The 21,375-nt window shown below is 37.1% G+C and overlaps 1 protein-coding gene across 1 annotated transcript in view; it reads left to right on the top strand.

Annotated features, from left to right (window-relative positions):
* PREX2 (phosphatidylinositol-3,4,5-trisphosphate dependent Rac exchange factor 2) overlaps window positions 1–21,375 on the top strand; it is a 285,119-nt gene that overhangs the window by 180,083 nt on the left and 83,661 nt on the right. The window contains exons 33-35 of the mRNA XM_063606803.1: window positions 2,179–2,396; window positions 6,544–6,646; window positions 14,333–14,476. Of these exons, the coding sequence (XP_063462873.1) occupies window positions 2,179–2,396; window positions 6,544–6,646; window positions 14,333–14,476 (465 nt within the window). The remainder of the gene's footprint in view (window positions 1–2,178; window positions 2,397–6,543; window positions 6,647–14,332; window positions 14,477–21,375) is intronic.

Raw genomic sequence — 21,375 nt, forward strand, 5'->3', positions numbered from 1 at the left:
TTTTCAAGGTATGGGTGGGAGTATTTCTGCCAAATCTACTGAAGTATTTTTAAAAATTCACCCAGATTTTCTGCTTCACTATAGAACATATGAAAAAGTAATAATTTTCAACAAAGATGTAGGGCAATTTATTTTACTTATTTAGTTTCTGTCGTGAACCTCAGTACGCTAGGTGCACACTGGAGCTAACAAGCTATCTGAATTAGCCTCTTAAGTAAAATTAAATCCAGATATTTCAAGAAACCAGAGAATGAACTCATGTCTTTTCATTTCACTTTTTTATTTATTTTTAGTGCCACTGGCTCTTTATTTTAATCATTGACTTAGTAAACATTTGTTCAATGTCTACTGTGATAGAAATTGTGCACAACAAAATAGGTGTTTAGTTTTTTTTCTTGAGGATTGGACAAAGTTCATTTCCAGTTTAAAGATTTTATAGTTATCTATAAATGCCCTTTCCTATCTAGTAGCATGGGGCACATGTTGTTGGTTAAATTAGTAAATTGAGCCATATGGAATGGCCACATTCCACCATTTTAACCTACCAAAGCAGCATGTTTCTATAGTTGAGCCTAATAAATGAATATTCAGATACAAAATTAAATATTTTAAATATTTAATTATCTTTCTAATAAAATTTTCAAGAGTAGGTTTTACAGTGAAACCGAGTATCATAGAAACTAAATTATGTGTACACATGCCTTTGATGGTTATTAAAAACAGATGTTCAATGTTCTTGGTAAATCTTAAAAATTATGCCTTTTTTGTCAATAAAACAGGAGCTCACCACTGAATAAAGTCAGCACTTATCTCTGTGTTATACACTAATATTGACAATGCTTCTTTATTCTAGAAGAGTCTATGAACCCTTGAAATATTTAGTACACATTTGAGAGGAGGTTATTTTTCCCTTTGTTGTTTCCACTTTTAGTGGAAGTGATTTTCCAATATGTGGAATGTGTAGCTTTGTGTTTCTGTAGTTTGTATATATCCAACCACCTGAAGAAATGAACTCTGTGTGTTAGCTTCTTTCCGTTTGAAAAATCTCTAGTTCAGAATTTCACAGTGGAAACATATCTTCAAAGTGGGTGTATTGGTCTATTTTCTCACTGCTATAAAGAAAAACCTGAGATTGTGGGTACTTTATAAAGGAAAGAAGTTTAATTGACTCACAGTTATGCATAGCCAGGAAGGCCTCAGAAAACTTAGAATGGGAGAAGGCAGAAGGGGAAGGAGGCATGTCTTACATGGTGGCAGGCAAGAGAGAGCAGAGAGCGTGTGTGTCAGAACACAGGAAAAACTGCCATGTATAAAACCATCGGATCTTGTGAAAATTCACTCACTATCACAAGAACAGCATGGGAGAAACCACCCCCATAATCCAATCACTTTCCACCAGGTCTCTTCCTCAACACCTGGGGATTACAATTCAAGATGAGATTTGGGTGGGGACATAAAGCCTAACCATATCAGTGGGTTAACCAAAACTCCAGTCAATTGCAGGATAAGAATCCTGGTAAACATATACAAATCAATTCATACTAAAACTATAAATATATTACTTATTTGAAAGAATTATAGGAATTCATATTCTTATATATTAGAACATACTTATAGCTCATGAAATTTAATAACTCCATTCAGGAGAGACAGATTTGCTTATAATTGCAAACAATTGAACATCGTATACTCTTTTTCCCCATGTGTATTTCACATTAATATTTGAGTAGGTTTAGTTGTTAATTTTTAAAATTATATTAATAATATTGTATCTAATTTGCCAACAAAAACTGACGAATTGGACTTTGAGTTTTGTTTAGGAAAATGTCATTGCAGCAAATGCAAATTGTGTCCCATCAGGTATAGAAAATATAAATAAATGAAGCCTTATTTTTCTCCCTCAGATTTTATCAAACAATTTAATGATTCTAGAATAGAGTCACAATATTGATTAGGAAAAAATATTTTAATATTTCTAACATTTTTTGGTGTTTAGTGTTTTCTGTAAAGCATATTTGCTAGAATGTGTGTGGTCATTTATAGAGCTCAAATTCACATTTTTCACATGCGTGAGTTTAGTGAAAAGATGAAATGCTAGTGAATGTAGATGCTTAACGCATTGGTTTTCACCATCTGCAACATTTTTCAAAGCATTCTCTATGTTCTCTTTGATCACAGATAGTGAGACACAGCTCCGTAGAGACATGGTTTTCTGCCAGACTCTTGTGGCCACTGTCTGTGCCTTCTCTGAGCAGCTCATGGCGGCCTTGAACCAGATGTTTGACAACAGCAAGGAAAATGAGATGGAAACGTGGGAAGCCAGCAGGAGGTGGCTGGACCAGATAGCGAATGCAGGTGTTCTTTTTCACTTTCAGTCACTTCTGTCACCAAACTTGGTAAGGAAATCACATGACTCCCACTGTCTGTGTCAACTGTAACCTGCACTGTAACATGTTTTGAAATAAGAAGTAGTTATTTCTTTCCCGCTGGTTATCTCTATGAATGTGCATGCATTCAGCTACTTTAAAAATATACATTTTTCTGTGGTCCTTCAAATTTTAATAAGTATGTAGAATGTATTCCTTCTTTCCTGATTTGTATCTCTTCTCTGTGGCTGCTAAAAGCTGAGAAAGCCTCCATCTGTTACTAATTCTTGTATCCCTACATGCTGACTGGAGAAGGTCATCAGAAGAAAAAGGGTCTTTCTGCTGCTGTTCCTTATTCCCAGTCCAAGGACACAGGCTGCTGTGAAACCAAAGCTCCTATTGAGATGGATGTCCTGGAGCAGGCTTGAGAGCCAAGCTTGGAGAGCTCAAATACCATACTGCCTGACAATCTGTTTAAAATTTGCATACGTTAAATAATTTTAGTTCTTTTCTTTGTATGCATGTTTGTCCTGTTAAATCGAAGAACATTGCCTTAATTACTGTAGAATATTCTATGTTTATGCATTGGGTTTCCATAGTGGATATGATGAAAGCATCGTGAAATATTTGAAAAATAAAACTGTGGTGAACTTAAGAGTTTTTTCACGTATACTTCCTGTGGTTTGGATAGATATCATCATGTTTAAAAGCAAATGTGTTCACTTTAATATATAAATGTTAGGTGATCACTGAATAGAACTGTGATTTTAAACATGAGAGCATATTTCATCTGTTAAAGTACACATAGAAAATGTAGCTACCAAGTAACATGTTTGAGCTTAAAAACAAATTGTGTGTGTGTGTGTGTGTGTGTGTGTGTGTGAATTACTATGATAGGAAGCCTACTTTTTAACACATGGTAGGCATCAATTATCTGTTGAATGAATGTGTAAATGAGTAAGGCTTTATTTCTATTCTATTTTCCTTACTTTTAAACTGCCATTGTCTAATCAAGTGCCGGTGCTTTTACTTTAAACTTAATTTTATTGGAAATCTCAAAGAATATGAGAAAACATTTACAAATCATATATTTGATGAGTGACATATGCAGAATATATAAAGAACCCTTAAAATTCAACAGTAAAATGACAAATAACCAATTAAAAAGTAGACAAAGGATTTGAATAGATATTTCTCCAAAGATATAAAAATGTCCAAAAAGCACATGAAAAGATGATCAGCATCATTAGCCATTAGAGAAATGCAACTCAAAACCACAGTGAAATACCACAATGCGTGTGATATGGATGGCTATAATACAAAAGGCAGATAGTAACAAGTTTTGGGGAGGATGTGGAGAAATTTTGTCACCCTCCTAAGTTGCTCGTGGGAAGTGGCACAGCCATTTTGGAAACTGGTTTGGCAGTTCTTCAAAATATGAACCACAGAGTTTCTATATTACCTAGAAATAGGATTTCTAGGTAATATCTAAAATAAATGAAAACTTACATTCACACAAAATCTTGTATGCAAACATTCCTAGCAAGATTATTCATAGTAGCTAAAAAATGGAAACAACTTATATGTCCATCAACTGATGAATGGATAAACAAAATGTGATGTGTCCATATAATGGAATATTATTCAGCAATAAAATGGAATGGAGTACTGATACATGCTACAACATGGATAAACACTGAAAGCATTATACTAAGTGAAATAAGCCAGTCACAAAAGACCTCATATAGTTTGATTCCATTATGGTGAAATGTACTAACTAGGTACATTTTAGAGGCAGAAAGTAGACTAGTGGTTGCCTACAGCTGATGGTTGGGGGCAGGAAAATGAGGAGTGAATACTATTGGGTATTGGGTATCTTTGGGGGTTGATAAAAATATTCTAAAGTTAGACAATGGTGCTAGCTGGACAGCTCTGTGAATATAGTAAAACCCCTGAGCTATACATTTTAAATGGGTGAATTTTACAGTATGTGAGTTATATCTCAATGAAGCGGTGTGGTTTTTTTTTCAACTGGTCTTGTGAAACCCTTAAATTTATTTAAGGAATTGATTTTAAAAACAAAATAGAGAGGTTGCTAAGGAAAGAAAAATTCAAGAAACCCATAGTCTTTCTGCTTCTGTCACAAAGGCAGAAAGAAAACATCCACCCAGGAATGTGAATGGCTCTAGGAGCAGCGCTCTGGTGGTCTGTGTGCCCCTGAGTGCGAGGCACAGCCAGTGGTCACTTGGGCCTGGCTTTGGCAATGTTTGCTGGAACACCATGGCTTGTGCTGTAGCTCTCAAAGGCCACACTGTCTGGAACATTTCTTGCTTTGTGAATTTCTGTCTACCGAAAAATGCACTGATTCTTCAGTCCTGTCCTTTCTTTCTAAGGTCATGACATTTTTTTGCTGCTTCAAAAGGATTTTTTTAAGATAATGGTTTAATAAACATTTTTCCAGTACTTACTGTGTACTGTGCACTATATTAAACATCACACCAAGGTACAAAGGTGACAGTTCTTCCAACCTCTTTGTGTCTCCACGCTGCCCTCCTTTGGGGTCTGGGGCTACCTCCACTGATTCTTTTTCACAGAATGGAAATTCTTTACCACCTCCTTCATCTTCTACTGATGCTGCCCCCAGATTTGGCTACGAGCTTACAGCAACTTTTTTTTTTTTTTTTTTGAGACAGAGTCTCACTCTGTCACCCAGGCTGGAGTGCAGTGGCGCAATCTCGGCTCACTGCGACCTCTGGCTCCCAGGTTCAAGTTATTCTCCTGTCTCAGCCTCCCGAGTAGCTGGGATTACAGGTGTGCACCACGATGCTCAGCTAATTTTTGTATTTTTAGTAGAGACAGGGTTTCACCATTTTTGTCAGGCTGGTCTTGAACTCCTGACCTCAGGTGATCCACCCATCTCAGCCCCGCAAACTGTTGGGCTTACAGGCGTGAGCCACCATGCCTGGCCTACAGCAACTTTTACAAATGCTGTATACAACATGTTAAACTAACTGTTTAAAAGGATCATTGACATTTTATTTTTTTTAAGAGATGGGGTCTTGCTCTGTCGCCCAGGCTGGAGTGTAGCAGTGCAATCTTGGCTCACTGCAGCCTCAACCTCATGGGCTCAAGTGATCTTCCCACTTCAGCCTCCCAAGTAACTGGGAGGTTACATAGGTGCATGCCACCATACCCAGATAATTTTTTGATTTTTTGAGAGATAGTGTCTCACTATGTTGCCCAAGCTGGTCTTGAATTCCTGGGCTCAAGTGATCCTCCTGCCTCGGCCTCCCAAAGTGCTGGGGTTACAGGTGTGAGCCACCGTGCCTGACCATTGACATTCTTAAGGAAACAAATATTACCTTTAGAAGATAAGCTATGTATGACAAAGTTAATTATATTTTCATGATAAAACTATTAAAAGACCCTGTAAATAATGCATTAAACTCCTAATAGGAAGGCTAGAAGCTAGTACCAGAAAGATGACATCACTGAGACACACACTAACTTTTTTAATGTCTGGGCCTTACTTGCCTTAGCTATAAAACTATATGCTATAAGAATGAGACGAATGATTAAAACAAACCAGATCTGTTACTCACAAGATTCTAGACTAAGACGCCATAAAGACAAGTGAGGTGAAAATGATTCTTGCTCCCAAGCTCGTTGGAAGCCAAATAATCACACATTAAAATTGATTTTAATCACAGTTACTAAATATAGCAAATGAATATGAATAAGTTATCTCATTATAAAATAGGATAGCTATTATGTAGTTTGTCTTTTAAATAAAACAACATTTTTGCTTTTCAGATGTTATAAGATTTTAGAAGTTTAGATGCAAATAGCATGCTTTTTGTGTTCTGTAAATAATAAATGAAATCAATATGATTAGAATCCAGCTACATAATAGACTGAAAAATGTGTGTATAACATAACCATTTAAACAATAGAGAAAAGGGAAAATATAAAACCATAAAAGAAACTTGTAACTTTAAGAGATTTGTTCATTTCATTTTGGGCAGTAAATTATTAGAGAAGTCTTTATAATTTTGTTTTGTACCTGTATATAAATAAAACACAGCAAAGTTGTTTTGGTCTGAATTTACATTATGTCATGTTACGTTATATTGCTTTATATCATCTTGTATTATATATTGTTTTTCTTTCTTTGTAGACAGATGAACAAGCCATGTTAGAAGATACACTGGTTGCACTATTTGATTTGGAAAAGGTTTCCTTTTACTTTAAACCATCAGAAGAGGAACCCCTGGTTGCAAGTAAGTAATTAGGTATTTACAAAATTTATTTGGCATCAAATAATTATATATGATATAACTTTGGTATTAATATATCTGATAAGTATTTTATGAACTGAATGATTGAAATGTATCCTTTTGATTTAGAAATTTTCCATCACTAATCTGACAAAGGCAGTATTTTAAAAGTTATATATTCAGATAAGTAGCAATATGTATGGTTTAATGTCCATATCTTTTACTTTCTGCAAGTTATCATTATCTACTATTTCCACATTCCCATAAATATAGTTAAAATATATCTATCAGTCTAAGAAATCTTCAGTAGTTTGTTATTATTTTTATATGTCTCTTGTTTTTTCAAAAGTATGAGTATCGTGTGTATTAGGCTAGAAGGTGTAAGCTTCTTCAGGTTTTATTTCTCACATTCCTAATGTCCAGTACAATAAATAAGGACTCCATACATTTTCATTTGATTCATGATCTGACTTAAGATGATAATCATTCATTTATTCATGTATCAAAAGCTCCTTAAATGCCTACTTCTTGCCAAGACTATTCTTGGTGTTGGATTCAGTAGAGAACTAAACAGATAGATATCTCTTATGGGGCTTAAGTTAAGGTGAGGAGAGATAAATAATAGGCAAAATAATTTTATAATAAATTAGAAGGCAATTATGTGAAAGATATATAGGGAAACAAAAGAGAGCAAAGGATACCAATGAAGGGGCAGATGGAAGGTTGCAGATAATGAATGGGGTAGCGAGGAATCTTTACCTAAAAGGAGAGCAGGCCCTGAAAAGGTTGAGGGAGTAATGGAGATATCGGAGGAGCAGTGTCCCAGGCTCACTGGACTCTGAGGCTGGGAGCAGACATGGCATGCTCTCAGGATAGGAAGTTGGCCTGCATAGGTGGAGTGGAGCAAGTGAGGGGAACAGAAAAAGAGATGGAAACAGCAAGGAGGCCAGACTATGAAGGGCATGCCAGCTGTTGAAAGAGCTTTGCTTCCTAACCATGACATTGAACTGATGAATTACGGGATGTGCGTTCCATATTAAAAGGCTGTCTCTGACTGCTGTGTTAAATAGACTATTCTAGGACCAAGGGCAGAAGCCCAGTGATCGGTTAGAAAGCTACCTCTCCCAGGTGGGAGAGGATGGTGACTTGGCCTGGAGGGTAGCTGTGGAGATTATTTAAAAATAAAGCAATGTCAATGCTGTTTAATTTATGAAAATAGAACAGAATATTATTAAAGTTTCATTTCCTCTGATGAATGAGGAAGAGAACAAGAAGCACGAAGTTAGAAATTTAGGTTATATTTATTCAAGAATTTTTCTGGCAGAGGGTATTATTTGATAAGGATAATATTATTTGAACAAATTGTGTGGTTTTCTGTGGATATCTATAGAATAGGATATATTTCCATTTACTTGAATAATGTGGGCATAGTTTTGCTGAAGGCAGAGAGAACTCTATTTTTGTGATATAACCTGATATGTTGTTTAAAGTTTTGCCTGAGGAACTGTAAGTTCATAGGAGTACTGTTTTCCATGGTTCTCCTATGACATTATTGGCAAATAGTCTGTTGAACAAGTAGGAGAAGAACCAATATCATAAGCTTGATTAAATACTTCCTTACTGCATATCTACTGTGAAAGATTTAACTATGGAACACACACTAAATATAAAAAATAATTGAGACCATGTAAGCAATAATAGTATGTAAATATAGATGTCACTATAACAGATACGGGCATTCTGAATATATTTGGCAATACATTTTAATGTGTCTCTTCAAAGCGTAACCTCAACTTCTGAAAATAGTTCTCTAGTGAGGGGCTGGTTCCAATGCTGCACTATTGAACACTAAAAACAGCGAAGATAGGAATATAATTCTTATTTTAAGTTGATGCAGGAAATAAGAGAATTATTCTGTATTCAGAGGTCATCACATCTTATTTAAGTGGTGTAAGAAAATGAAGCTTTATTATGCATTGCATGTAGTTTGATCTTTCTGTTACTTAGATGCGGAGAAGTCAGATTCACTAATCCTGTATCACTGGGATGGAGACTAGTTGGCTGCATGCCTTTGAGGGAGGACTAAGCACAGAGATGGGGAAGCATGAAGGTGTAAAGACACCATTGGCTTTGAAGTCAAGAAATCCAGGTCCGAATCTTGGCTTCATTCTTATCTTTAAGCATGAGAACTATAGCTTTCCCTAACTCACAGGGTTGAGGGACTTAAGTAAGATAATGTGTTTGAAAGACTCTAGCATTACATATGGCTATACTAGTATTCAGTAAGTATTTGAATTCATCCTTCTTACTTTATTACTTTGCATTCTTCTCAAAAGCTATATTTATAGCATCGCCTATAATCTCACTTTTGCATGAAAAGAATAATGAGATTCTGAAGAATTATGGCATGCCAAGCAAGTAGAAGTCAAATATCTTGATTAAAGACCGTTCATTTTCATTGAAGAAATAATTATTAAATATATATAACATGCTAAGTACTGAACCAAGTTCTAGGGATATCATGGTGTGCAAATTAAACAAGGCTTTTTTGGCATGGAACTTAGACACTAATGAGAGATACAAGGAAGTAAATGGGCAATTTGACCACTTCATAATAAGGGAAATACGAGGTGCTTCACACAATGTGAAGGAGTAATAAACTAGCTAAATGGTAAGTTTGTCTATGATTAAATTTATTTTGTGGAAAATCTGCATCAGTTTAGGAGAATAATGTAATGACAGCAGGTCTTCTCCTTTTCAATGGTCATATGGGTCATTTTATAGTAGTTCATTATTAGGAGAATGAATATGTTTGAGTCCCCACTATCCTTATATGGGCCAGGCATTGTGCCTGGAGGTGTGGGTGCCATCATGGATGAGACATGCATGGTTCCTGTCTTCATGGAGCTGACAGCCTAGTTGGGAATAAGGAATTAGGAATCAATAATGAATGAGGAATGAATAATCAACGATCAATAAGAAATGAATATAAAAATAAAACTGATAAATCCTATGAAGGAAATAAGCAGATGCATAAAGAAAAAAGGCGAGGCAGCCCTTCAAGGGGTGACTGGTGGAGGATTCTCTGCAGAAGTAGCTTTTATCTGAGATCTGAAGCATAAGAAAGACCCAACCCTGCAGAAAGTCAGGGAAGACCAACCAAGGCAGAGGGAACTAACAGCTTCTTAGTCAAAGACTTATTTTGAAACTCACGGGCCCATTCAATGATTAGAGGCTATGTTTACAAGGATGGGATGGCGCTGTTGAAACTCCTGTGTGGGATGAATCCCTCTATAGGATGCTACCAGAGACCTTTTCCTCTTGCAATTTTTTGAAACTTTTAAATATTATATAGTCCTAATTATCAAGTTTGTTTTTTATAGCTAATAAATTTCCACAAATAAAAGGCAACAATTTTCAACTCCACATGAGTATTATGCACTTTTTAAAAAGCCTTTATATTTTTAGGGCAGTTTTAGGTTCATAGCAAAATTGAGAGGAAGGTACAGAGATTTTCCATACCCCTGTCCCTACACACGTACAGCCTCCCCAACTATCAATAGCCCTCACGATAGAGGCACATTTCTTAAAATCAATGAACCTATATTAGCACATCAAAATCACTCAAAGTTCATAGTTTACATTAGGATTCACTCTTGGAGCTCTACATTCCCTGGATCTGGACAAATGTGTAATGACATGTATCCACCATTATAGTATCATACAGAGTATTTTTACTGCCCTAAAATCCCATATGGATTGCCTGTTCATTCCTCCTCCCTCCCACTCTGCACCCAACCCCTGGCATCCACTGATTTTCTCTACTTTCTCCATAGTTTTGCCTTTTTCAGAACATCATATAGTTGGGATCGTACAGTAGGTAGCTTTTCAGATTGTCTTCTCTCACTTAGGAATATGCATTTAAGCTTCCTTCATGTCTTTTCATGGCTTGATAGTTCATTTCTTTTTAGCACAGAAGAAAATTCCATTGGCTGGATGTACCACAGTTTATCCATTCAAAGGACATCTTGGTTGCTTTTAAGTTTTGGCAATTATGAAGAGTGGCTATAAACACACATGTGCAGGTTTTTCTGTGGATATAAGTTTTCAGCTCTTTTGGGTAGATACCAAGGACCATGATTCCTGGATCGTATGTTAAGAGCTTCTTAGTTTGGCAAGAAAGTGCCAAACTGTTTTCCAGAGTGGCTATGTGCATGGAGACTGGTGAGAAATACAAAGGCATAAATGGGCAATTTAACCACTTTAGTGATAAGGAAACTACAAGGTACTCCCATATCATATTATTTAATTAGTGAGAGAGGACTAAACTAGCTAAAGGATTAAATTTTATATCATGAAATTTATTTTGTGGAAAATCTGCATTTTTCCCTCCAGTGATGAATGAGTGCTCCTATCACTCCACATCCTTGTCAGCATTTGGTGTTGTCAGTGTTCTGGATTTTGGCCCCTCTATGAGTGTATAGTGGTAGCTCAGTACGGTTTTAATTTGCATTTCCCTGATAACAAATGATAAGAGCATCATTTCATATGATTATTTGCCATCTCTATATCTTCTTGAAAGAGTTGTCTGTTGAGGTCTTTAGCCTATTTTTAAAATTGGTGATATAGTTTGGATGTGTGTCCTTACCCAAATCTCATGCTTAATTGTAATCCCCGGTGTTGGAGATGGGGCCTGGTGGAGGTGATTGGATCATGGGGGTGGATTTCTCATGAATGATGTTGTGCCTTCCCCTTGGTACTGTCTTCATGATAATGAGTTCTCATGAGATCTGGTTGTTTAAAAGTGTGTAGCATGTCCCAGCTTGCTCTCTTGCTCTTGCCATATGATGTGCCTGCTACCCCTTTCGTCTTCTGCCATGGTTATAAGTTTCCTGAGGCCTCCTCAGAAGCTGAGCAGATGTGAGCATCTTGCTTCCTGTACAGCCTGCAGAACGATGAACCAATTAAACCTCTTTTCTTTATAAATTACTCACTCAGACATTTTTATGGATTAACACACTTTGATTGTTTGTTTTCTTATTGTTGAGTTTGAAGAGTTATCTGTGTATTTTGGAAGACAGTTTTTATCAGATGTGTCTTTTGCAAATATTTTCTCCCAGTCTGTTGCTTCTTTTCTCATTCTCTTGACAATGTCTTTTGCAGAACAGAAGTTTTACATTTGATGGGATATAGCTTATTATTTCTTTCATGGATTGTGCCTTTGGTGTTCTTTCTGAAAGTCATCAGTATTTCCAAGGTCATCTAAGTTTTCTCTTACATAATCTGGCAGGAATTGTATGGTTTTTCATTTTATATTTAAGTCTATACTTCATTTTGGGTTAATTTTTGTGAAGGATATAATGTGAGTATCTAGATTTATGTTTTTGCATGTAGATGCCCAGTTCTTCCAGAAACATTTGTTGAAAAGACTTATCTTTGCTCCATTGTATTATCTTTGCTCCTTTGTCAGAGATCAGTTGACTATATATATGTTGGACTGCTTCTGAGCTCTCTGTTGTATTTCATTCATCTATTTGTCTGCTCTTTGGCCAATACCATGCTGTCTTCATTACTGTAGTTTTATAGTAAGTCTTAAATTAAAGGAGTATCAGTCTTCCAACTTTGTTCTTCTTTTTCTATGTTATGTTGGCTATTTTGGGTCTTTTGCCTTTTCATATAAACTTTAGAATTAGTTTGTCAATATCCAAGAAATAACCTGTTGGGATTTTACTTGGTGTTTCACTGACATTGTTCATCAAGCTGGGAAGAAATGACACCTTGACAATAGTGAGTCTTCCTATCCATGAACATAAAATGTCTTTCCATTTACTGAGTTCTTAAAAATTTTTTTCATCAGTTTTTTAGTTTTCCTTATATAGATCTTGTAATATTTTATTAGAGTTATACCTAAGTATTTTATTTTGGAGAGGTGCTAATATAAATGGTATTATGTTGTTAATTTCAAATTCCACTTGTTCACTGCTGGTATATAAGAAAGGAATTGACTTTTTTATATTAACCTGTATCCTGAAACCTGGCTATAATTGCTTATTAGTTCCAGGAGCATTTTTTTGTTGATATTTTCCTTTCCCAATCATTATAGTTTCTTTTCTCTTGTCTTGTTTTATTGCAATAGCTAGGACTTGCAGTATGATGTTGAGAGGACTGGTAATGGGCTGGGTGTGGTGGCTTATGCCTGTAATCTCAACACTTTGGGAGGCCAAGGCTGGAGGATCACTTGATCCCAGGAGTTTTAGTGCTCTTAGTTTGAACTTCACTTTAAATTAATATACTTTATAATTTTCATTAAGTTTTAGTTCCTTGATTCCTAATATAACATCTTTATTTGTTCTATGTTCTATAATATGAAACTCCAACTGTTGTATCATTATCACTATTTTTCTTTCAATAACATTATCCATTTGTTAGCATAGAGGTTGCCTATATTGATGCCAAAGATGAAGGGTATGGAATTTAACACAAATTAAAATATATATGTGAGACAGTGTGTGAAAAGGGGAACTAGAGGATACGGATATTTAGTAGGTATAAATCTGTATTTTCTTTAGTGTCCATAGTTCTTTTAGTCTTTATTTTAGAAATCAGAAAAAAAAGATTTTCCCAATTATTCAAATGCTATTAATTTTCAACCCTTTGGGTGAGAAACCTGTTCATTCTCTTTTCTAAATCGAATGCTTCATGTCTTCATTTAAAAAATAGTAACAAAAATAAAATAAGTACTTTATATGGCATAAAGGAGATAAATAGATGTTAATGTCATGTTTCCCATATTGGTATGCAGAATTAAATAGATAGATTTAATAAGGAGCCTGGAATCTGTGATCATAAATGCCATTTAACCTTGAACTCTACTTTTATATACAGTTTTATTTCAAGAAGCAGGTCAGAAGTTATAAATACTGAGTGAGGAACATGTATTAAATGCCGATTACATTTGTTTGTCCTTAATTTTTAACTGGTTATTATGACTATTCAGCCTTTTAGGATGATTTTACATTCTTTTCTAATGAGACAGAAATATTTGTCATGGATAAGTATCATAAAATGGAGAGGATTTATGGTAGCATTGTGAAATACTCCGACTGAAATTTAGTTTTCAAGTTGATTGGTTTTTTTTAAGTAATTAAATTTAGGATCTTTGAAAATAGCTACAAGACTTGGGACAATTTTTAATGACTGTGGGGCATCAACAAAGGATAATATATTTCCGATCTGGTGCTCAGGGAATAGAGCTTGCAGAACCCATGCTAATTTTCATAGTGGTTGCTATGTACTCAATTTCTTGCACACTACTTAAGAAGTATACCCCAAGGACTCATTCTGACTAAAATGTGAATGAAGCAGCTGCCCTGGGAGATTTTGATTCCAAACCATGTGTAGCTAAACACCTCATTTAGTTAAGTGAGACATCTGATATGTCAAAGTGTAACAAAGTTTCCTATTATGGAATTTTTATAATATAGTAACACATCCATTGCTTTAACTAATGAGAACTGATTTAATACTTTCACTGAATAGCACTGTATGTCGAATCCCAACTTGATAAACATGATCACGTTTAATATATTGGTGTCGAGTAATTCTCAGGATTCTTTCTGAAAGTTAACAAAAGTACCATCTAGCATATCCTTATTTTAGGAAGTAATATACTATTAAATATCATTTTAGATGTTCCTCTTACATATCAAGCAGAAGGAAGTCGGCAAGCTCTGAAAGTTTACTTCTACATTGATAGTTATCATTTTGAACAACTTCCTCAACGGCTGAAAAATGGAGGAGGGTTTAAAATTCATCCTGTTCTTTTTGCACAAGGTAAACTGTTTTTCTTTTGATGGCTGCTATACTTAAATTATTTTATCTTTATTAATGCTTTTATAAATGTGATTTTAACAGTTGGGATTTTTAAATTAATTTGAAAATATTATTTAGCTAATATATTTGCTTCTGGGAATGTTTATTAAGGAAATAATGCATGATTTAAATATTTACCAAATACAGTTGCAGCATTATTTATAGTGGAGAAATAAGACATGAGTGGTGTAGATAAAGATAAAATAATTTGGGTTAAATAAACTGCTTAAGTAAGTTAAATTATGGTAAAATCATTACAGTTTCATGGTTAAAATATTTTATGAGATAGAAAAAGTTAATATATGCATGCAGATTATTAAACAGAATTTATACTTTAGTCTCAATTATATCACACATGTATGTCTATACCTACATATATGTATGTTAAATGTTTTCAGTATCAATGGGTGGTTAAATTGATGCTTTTAAAATTCTTTATGTCAACTTTTCTTTTTGGTTAGAAAATATATATTCCTTTGTCATTTTGTTTTTTCCAAGAGTGACTATCAACATCTGCAGTAGAATAAATTAAGGTTAGCATGAGCAAGAAAATTCTTGTAGTGAACTCTGTTTCTGAGGGAAGGTCTTGAATCTTTCTTATTTTGGGGTCATAAAATGCTACCTAAAAAAGATCAGAAGTCTTGATTATTGTGGCGTGTCCTCTAGTCTATTATTTCCCTCCACATTCTAAAAAAAATGTGTGTCATGTCACAAGATTGTATCAGTTTCTCTGAACGATACCATAGGGAATTTTATTTTTTTCTTCTTTTGAGTTTTCAAGAACTACATTGGTTTTGCTGTGGAATTTCAATGCTCTAATAAAAAATGAGAAGAGTAGAGGGAATAAAATCTATCTATCTATATAACTAAAGAATGGACAGGCATATGAAATCTAAATTCACTACTAAATGAAAATTTTGCATTATACCATGATATGGTTTGGCTGTGTCCCCACCCAAATCTCATCTTGAATTCCCGTGTGTTGTGGGAGGGACCTGGTGGGAGGTAATTGAATAATGGGGGTGGGTCTTTCCCATGCTGTTCTTGTGATAGTGAATAAGTCTCATGAGATCTGATGGCTTTAAAAATGGAAGTTTCCATGCACAAGCCCTCTCCTCTTATCTGCCACCATGTGAGACTTGCCTTTCACCTTCCACTATGATTGTGAGGCCTCCCCAGCCATGGGGAACTGTAAGTCCATTAGACCTCTTTCTTTTGTAAATTGCCCAGTCTTGGATATGTCTTTATCAGCAGCATGAAAACAGACTAATACATACCACGTGCATATTATTTTAAAACCCTGAATTCAATTACCATAGTTTAAAAACTGGGAGTACCTCAAACATACTTGGCAGGAATACATTTTAACAGATGAAGATTGCAGTGAAGAGATGATTTTAGGAGTTACTAGAAGGTATTTTCATTTCTCTTTGGAGGACTGTGATTTATAGACAGGGTCAGTGTAGGTAATCCAGATTCTATAATGAAAAGGAAGAAGAAGAAAAAAAGAAGCAATGGGCAAAAATGGACCTTTGGAGAAAAGTTAGAAGAATAATTTAATCTAAAATATGTTGGGCTAGTTGCGGTGGCTCACACATGTAATCCTAGCACTTTGGGAGGCTGAGGCAGGTGAATCACCTGAGGTCAGGAGTTAGAGACAAGCCCAGGCAACATGGTGGAAACCTGTGTCTACTAAAAATACAAAAATTAGCCAGGTGTGTTGGTATGCGCCTGTAATCCCAGCTACTCGGGAGGCTGAGGCACAAGAATTGCTTGAACCTGGGAGGCAGAAGTTGCAGTGAGCCAAGATCGTGCCACTGCACTCCAGCCTGGGCAATAGGGTGAGACTCTGCTTCAATAAATAAATAGATAAATAGCCATTACAGGGATAGATAGTTTGAGAAGATAGGGATGGACGTTGGTCTGGAATGTTAACTTTTACAGGGTTTAGCCAGGACTTACAATTGTTAAAGACTCTTTTCCTTTATTTCTCTCTTTTCCTTTATTTCTCTCTTCTTAAAAATTTTGTCTTTGAAATTATTACTGAGATGACAGATGGCACTAAGCATCTTTAAAAAAATTATTGCATCTATGACACATCAGCCATAAATAGCTGAATAATCATATCCAACAGCAAATGTACACATAGGCAAAAAATTATTTTGCAAGCAACCTCTATTTTATAACTTTGGCAAAAGCCAATTTAAAAATAATCCCTAAATATGTATTATTTCAGTGAATATACTATAGCTTTTAAAATGTAATTTAAAGAAAAGCTATAGCAAACATTAGGTTTTGGTATGCTCACAGCAGCAAAATATGAAAAATGATTTGAATAAGTAACAGTAGAAATACTTCTGCAGTTGAGGTCACAGATAGGTAAACAAGATGGAAAACATTCTGTACCATTAAAAATCTGTCAGTGATAAAGTTGTTTATTTAAGGGGGGTGCAGAAGTTCTTCTGCCTTTATAAAACTCCCATGAGGAATCATTAGTAGCTTAGTATTCATAGATTGAGAGAACTACAGGAAAATCAGACCTAGTTTGAGTAGAGATTACCATCTGGTAATTGAAGGCAGTGGTAAATGAAAGAGATTCCAAATGTCATCTCTTCCTGGAATGAAAGTTTATTTAAAGCATTTTAGTTTTGTATATACATGACTCTTTGCTAGCAAATAAAAAAATAGAAGAAATGGATGAATTTGAAATTTTCCTAGGAAATTTACTAAAGTCAACCCTCCTAAAGTTGTCTGTGGTACCGTATACTCAGAGTAGAACAGGAAGCAAATGCGTCACGCCTTTCTCATTTTCCTTGCCTCCATGGATCACTGGGAAAAGGAGGGCACAATAGTTGATGGGGCATCCTGCAGAGATGGGACCAGCTATTAGATCAGGAATTTCAGAGTTGGAAGTGAGCAGGGTTGGCGGCCAATGTGTATTGCTGAAGGCAAGAACTGCAGAAGAACAGGAACCTAGGCAGACAAAAGTGATACAGATTTTCAAGGTAAGGAACACAGAAACAGCTGGACGGGAAAGTAAGTGCAAAGCATAACCAACCAAACTGCTAGAATGTGCCAATCACACTAAAACAATCTTCTGGCTGGTATTCCTAAGTGCTTCCTACAGGACAGGGAATGCTGTTGGGATCCCTCAGCCCTTGGTAAGATAAAGCAAGCGACTATAAGTTGGCAGAAAATGAGAGTACAAAGAGGATAAATATTCAGGGCCCCTTCTCTACACGCTCCCCACTGACTAAATTTCCTGATCTGTCAGTGGTTTTCAGTACTTAGCTGCACATTAACGATCTTGGAAAGGTTTTAGAGAATACCCAGGCTCTGCCCCATGCAAAATCAATTAAGGCAGAATCTCTGAGAAGTGGAGCCCAAATACCAGGATATTTTAGAAGCTTTCCAGGTGATTCTGGAGTGCACCAAAAGTGAGAAACCACTCTAGGTCTGTGTGGATTATGAAACGCGTGCAATTATCCAGCCAATCTTTATTTAATTAGACTAATTCATCTTACAAATGTTCAGCATGTCTAGATTCTGGGGAGCTGAAGCAAAGGGTCCAGGAACAACGTAAAATATTTCTGCATGTTAGGTTGTTAGGATGCAGGCTGTCCTTAGGAGGAGGTGTGATCCTAGTGGGATAGTTTTCTCCAGCAAAGGCTGGAGAGTGAACAGCTGAGAGATGTCTGCTGCGGCTATCACAGCAGCCGGGCAATGAGCCCATCATTTCTGAGAGAGGATCTGAGCCAGTGGCTCTTTGAGCATCCTCTGTAGTCCATGCTTTGCACCTGTCAGACCCATGTCTTTGTGTAGGGACTGGGAGAGGCTTTTCCAGGACTCCCCTGGGCCTCCTTTCTGGATGAGGGAGGGGATAATTTAGGAGAGAAAAATTAAAAGGATTCGCTATAGCCCTTGCAGCCCCAGCTTGTCTACAGCTGCCAGAGAGTCTCATTTTCCCTCTTCTGCTATCCATTGTAGATTAGCCTCACCCTCTGTCTGAACCTCTGCTGGTCTCTGTGGCTAATCTGTGGCATGACCAATACCTTCATCCCTGAGGGGCTTGATCCTCTGATTACTCTACCCTTCTCAGACCAGGATTGCTGCAGTTGTCCATTTATCATCAAATTTGTGCAAGGAAGTACTAAGAGGGACCCCAGTAGATACCTGGGTGCCAAATGTATTCCTTCTGGCTCCCATTGTGTAACAATAGCCCTACCTGCTTCTGATGATTAGGGTGGAGCAGCTTTGCCGAGGTGGCGATTGATCTTCTTGGCTGTGGGTGCCTTGGAAACCCACAGACCAAGTGTTTCAGGGATTGGAAGCTCACATTACCCAAGTGAGTCATTGGAAATGATGCGTTCATTTCCCAGTGCTGCCCTAGCAAGTTACCACAAGCTCGGTGGCTTAAAACAACAGAAATGTATTCTGCCACGGTTCTGAAGGTCAGAAGTTGGAAATCAGGATGTTGTCAGGCCATGCCTCCTCCTTCCTCTTTTGGCCTTTGGTGTCTTCCAGCAGTCCTTGGCATTCCTTGGTTTGTGGCAGCATAACTACAATCTCTGCCCCTATCCTCACACGGTCTTCTTCCCTCTGTGTGTGTCTGTCTCTGTGTTTCTACATACAAATTGCCCTCTTCTTATAGGGGCACCAATCATTGGATTTGGGCCTATCATAATTCAGTAGGACCTCATTTTAATTTGGCTACATCTCCAAAAACCCTATTTCAAAATAAGGTCAGGGCTGAATGTGATGGCTCACACTTGTAATCCCAGAACTTTCTGAGGCCAAGATGGAAGGATCACTTGAGCGCAGGAACTTGAGACCAGCCTGGGCAACATAGTGAGACCTCATCTCTTAAAAAAAAAAATTAGCTGGTTCTGGTGGCACACACCTGTAGTCCTACGTATTCAGGAGACTGAGGTGGAAGGATCACTTGAGTCTAAGAGGCCGAGGCTGTAGTGAATTATGATAGCACTACTGCACACCAACCTGGGCAACAGAGTGGGACCCTATCTCAAAACAAACAAAACCAAAAATAAGGCCACATTTGTAGGCCCCAAGGGGTTAGGACTTTGTCATATCTTTTTGTGGGCACATACAAACCTCGACAGATGTTAAGCACGGTCATTTCTGCTTTCACCCTTGGTTCCTGGACCCGGGTATTCTACCTCTCAGGAATGTGGCATCATATACAGGTCTTCGAATATATATAGTGAATATAAAGTGTCCTGAAGTATAGCATCCCTTCCTTGTAAAGTGTTGTTAAATACCTATTTCCTGGGTCTCCTGATGGTAGTTTGCCTTAAACCAAATAGGATATGTGATGCTGGTCTTTTCTCTGCCAGCATGCTCTTGAGTATTCTCGTTTTTTTAACCTCCTATGAAAAACAAAAAAAAGCTGCCACCCAAACCAACCACCCCTAAGTCTTACCTCTTGACAAGGTATCTTTCTTTGCTCTGAGAATAATACAAATCACATAGAAACTTGAGTGCTTTCTCTTTTAAATGAAAGGGAACGTTTTGTTATAAACATTGTCATTTTCTAAGTGCCCTTTATTCAATTTTTTTTTTCTCCTAAACTCTTCTTAAGGCTCTTTAAAAGATAAATCTTGGCCAGGCGTGGTGGCTCACGCCTGTAATCCCAGCACTTTGGGAGGCTGAGGTGGGTGGATCACGAGGTCAGAAAATCGTAGCCATCCTGGCTAACACGATGAAACCCCGTCTCTACTAAAAATACAAAAAATTAGCCAGGCGTGGTGGCGGGCATCTGTAGTCCCAGCTACTGGGGAGGCTGAGGCAGGAGAATGGTGTCCCGGAAGGCAGAGCTTGCAGTGAGTCGAGATCACGCCACTGCACTCCAGCCTGGGCGACAGAGCGAGACTCCCTCTCAAAAAAAAAAAAAAAAAAAAAAGATAAATCTTTTAGTTTTCCATTTGGGTTTTACACAATATTTATAATTGAAACAATATAGCTTTTTTACAAAAGAAGAAATCATTTCCAGGATGGAGATTTCCAAAATGTTAGGAGTCTGTGGGAAGGTGTAAGCCCACCTCTCTTCAGACAGCACGGTTCCAATCAGCCTAGTTGTGCCAGCTCCTATTGGAGGAGGATGGGCGGTTTCACGACGACTCAATGGCCAATTAAATGCTTTCAAATTCATAGTTTATTGCAAGGATTTCACACACCAACAATCATGCAAATATACTCAATGCACACAGGCAGACATAAAAGAGAGGGGGAACAAACCATGGTGAGTAGCTCAGGAGGCCCGCAGGCTGACTGAGGCACAAGGAAGGCCTGGATTTCCCTGGAAACACTGACCAGCAAGGGGATGGGGGTCCCTGCTCATCTCCTGGCAGAGCTTCTAGCAGCCACTACCAATGGCGAGGAGGCCTCAGAGTTCTCCTGGCAAAGCTTCTGCAGGCATCTCAACTATTGTCAGTTTCTTGCTGTTTTTATGGCTCTCCACAGGAGTGTGTCCGTAGTCATCATCTCAGCCCCTTTAGCTTCACTTTCCTGTGGTGTCTCTGAGGTGCCTGGCCATGGGAGGTGTCATCTTATCACCTCAGTCCACCATACATGTGCTTATCACTTTGAAGGGTCAGCAGTTTCACTGTGGGCTGAGTGACTTGTCATAAATGACTCCATTTCAAGACATTTAGAACCACAAAACATTATTATGTATCACACGGCCATTCTCACATGTCATAATGGGATCAACAAATCTTGCTTCTCTCCCAATAACTGGGACCAATTCTGAGGAATTAGGACCCATGGTGACCATTTCTGGGGAATTCTAGCAGTGCATGTGCTGCGTCTTATTTAACCAAACAAGTGTGCTATCAAAAGAG

The sequence above is a fragment of the Pan paniscus genome, chromosome 7 (genome assembly GCF_029289425.2).
Source record: "Pan paniscus chromosome 7, NHGRI_mPanPan1-v2.0_pri, whole genome shotgun sequence".
NCBI classification, from domain to species: domain Eukaryota; kingdom Metazoa; phylum Chordata; class Mammalia; order Primates; family Hominidae; genus Pan; species Pan paniscus.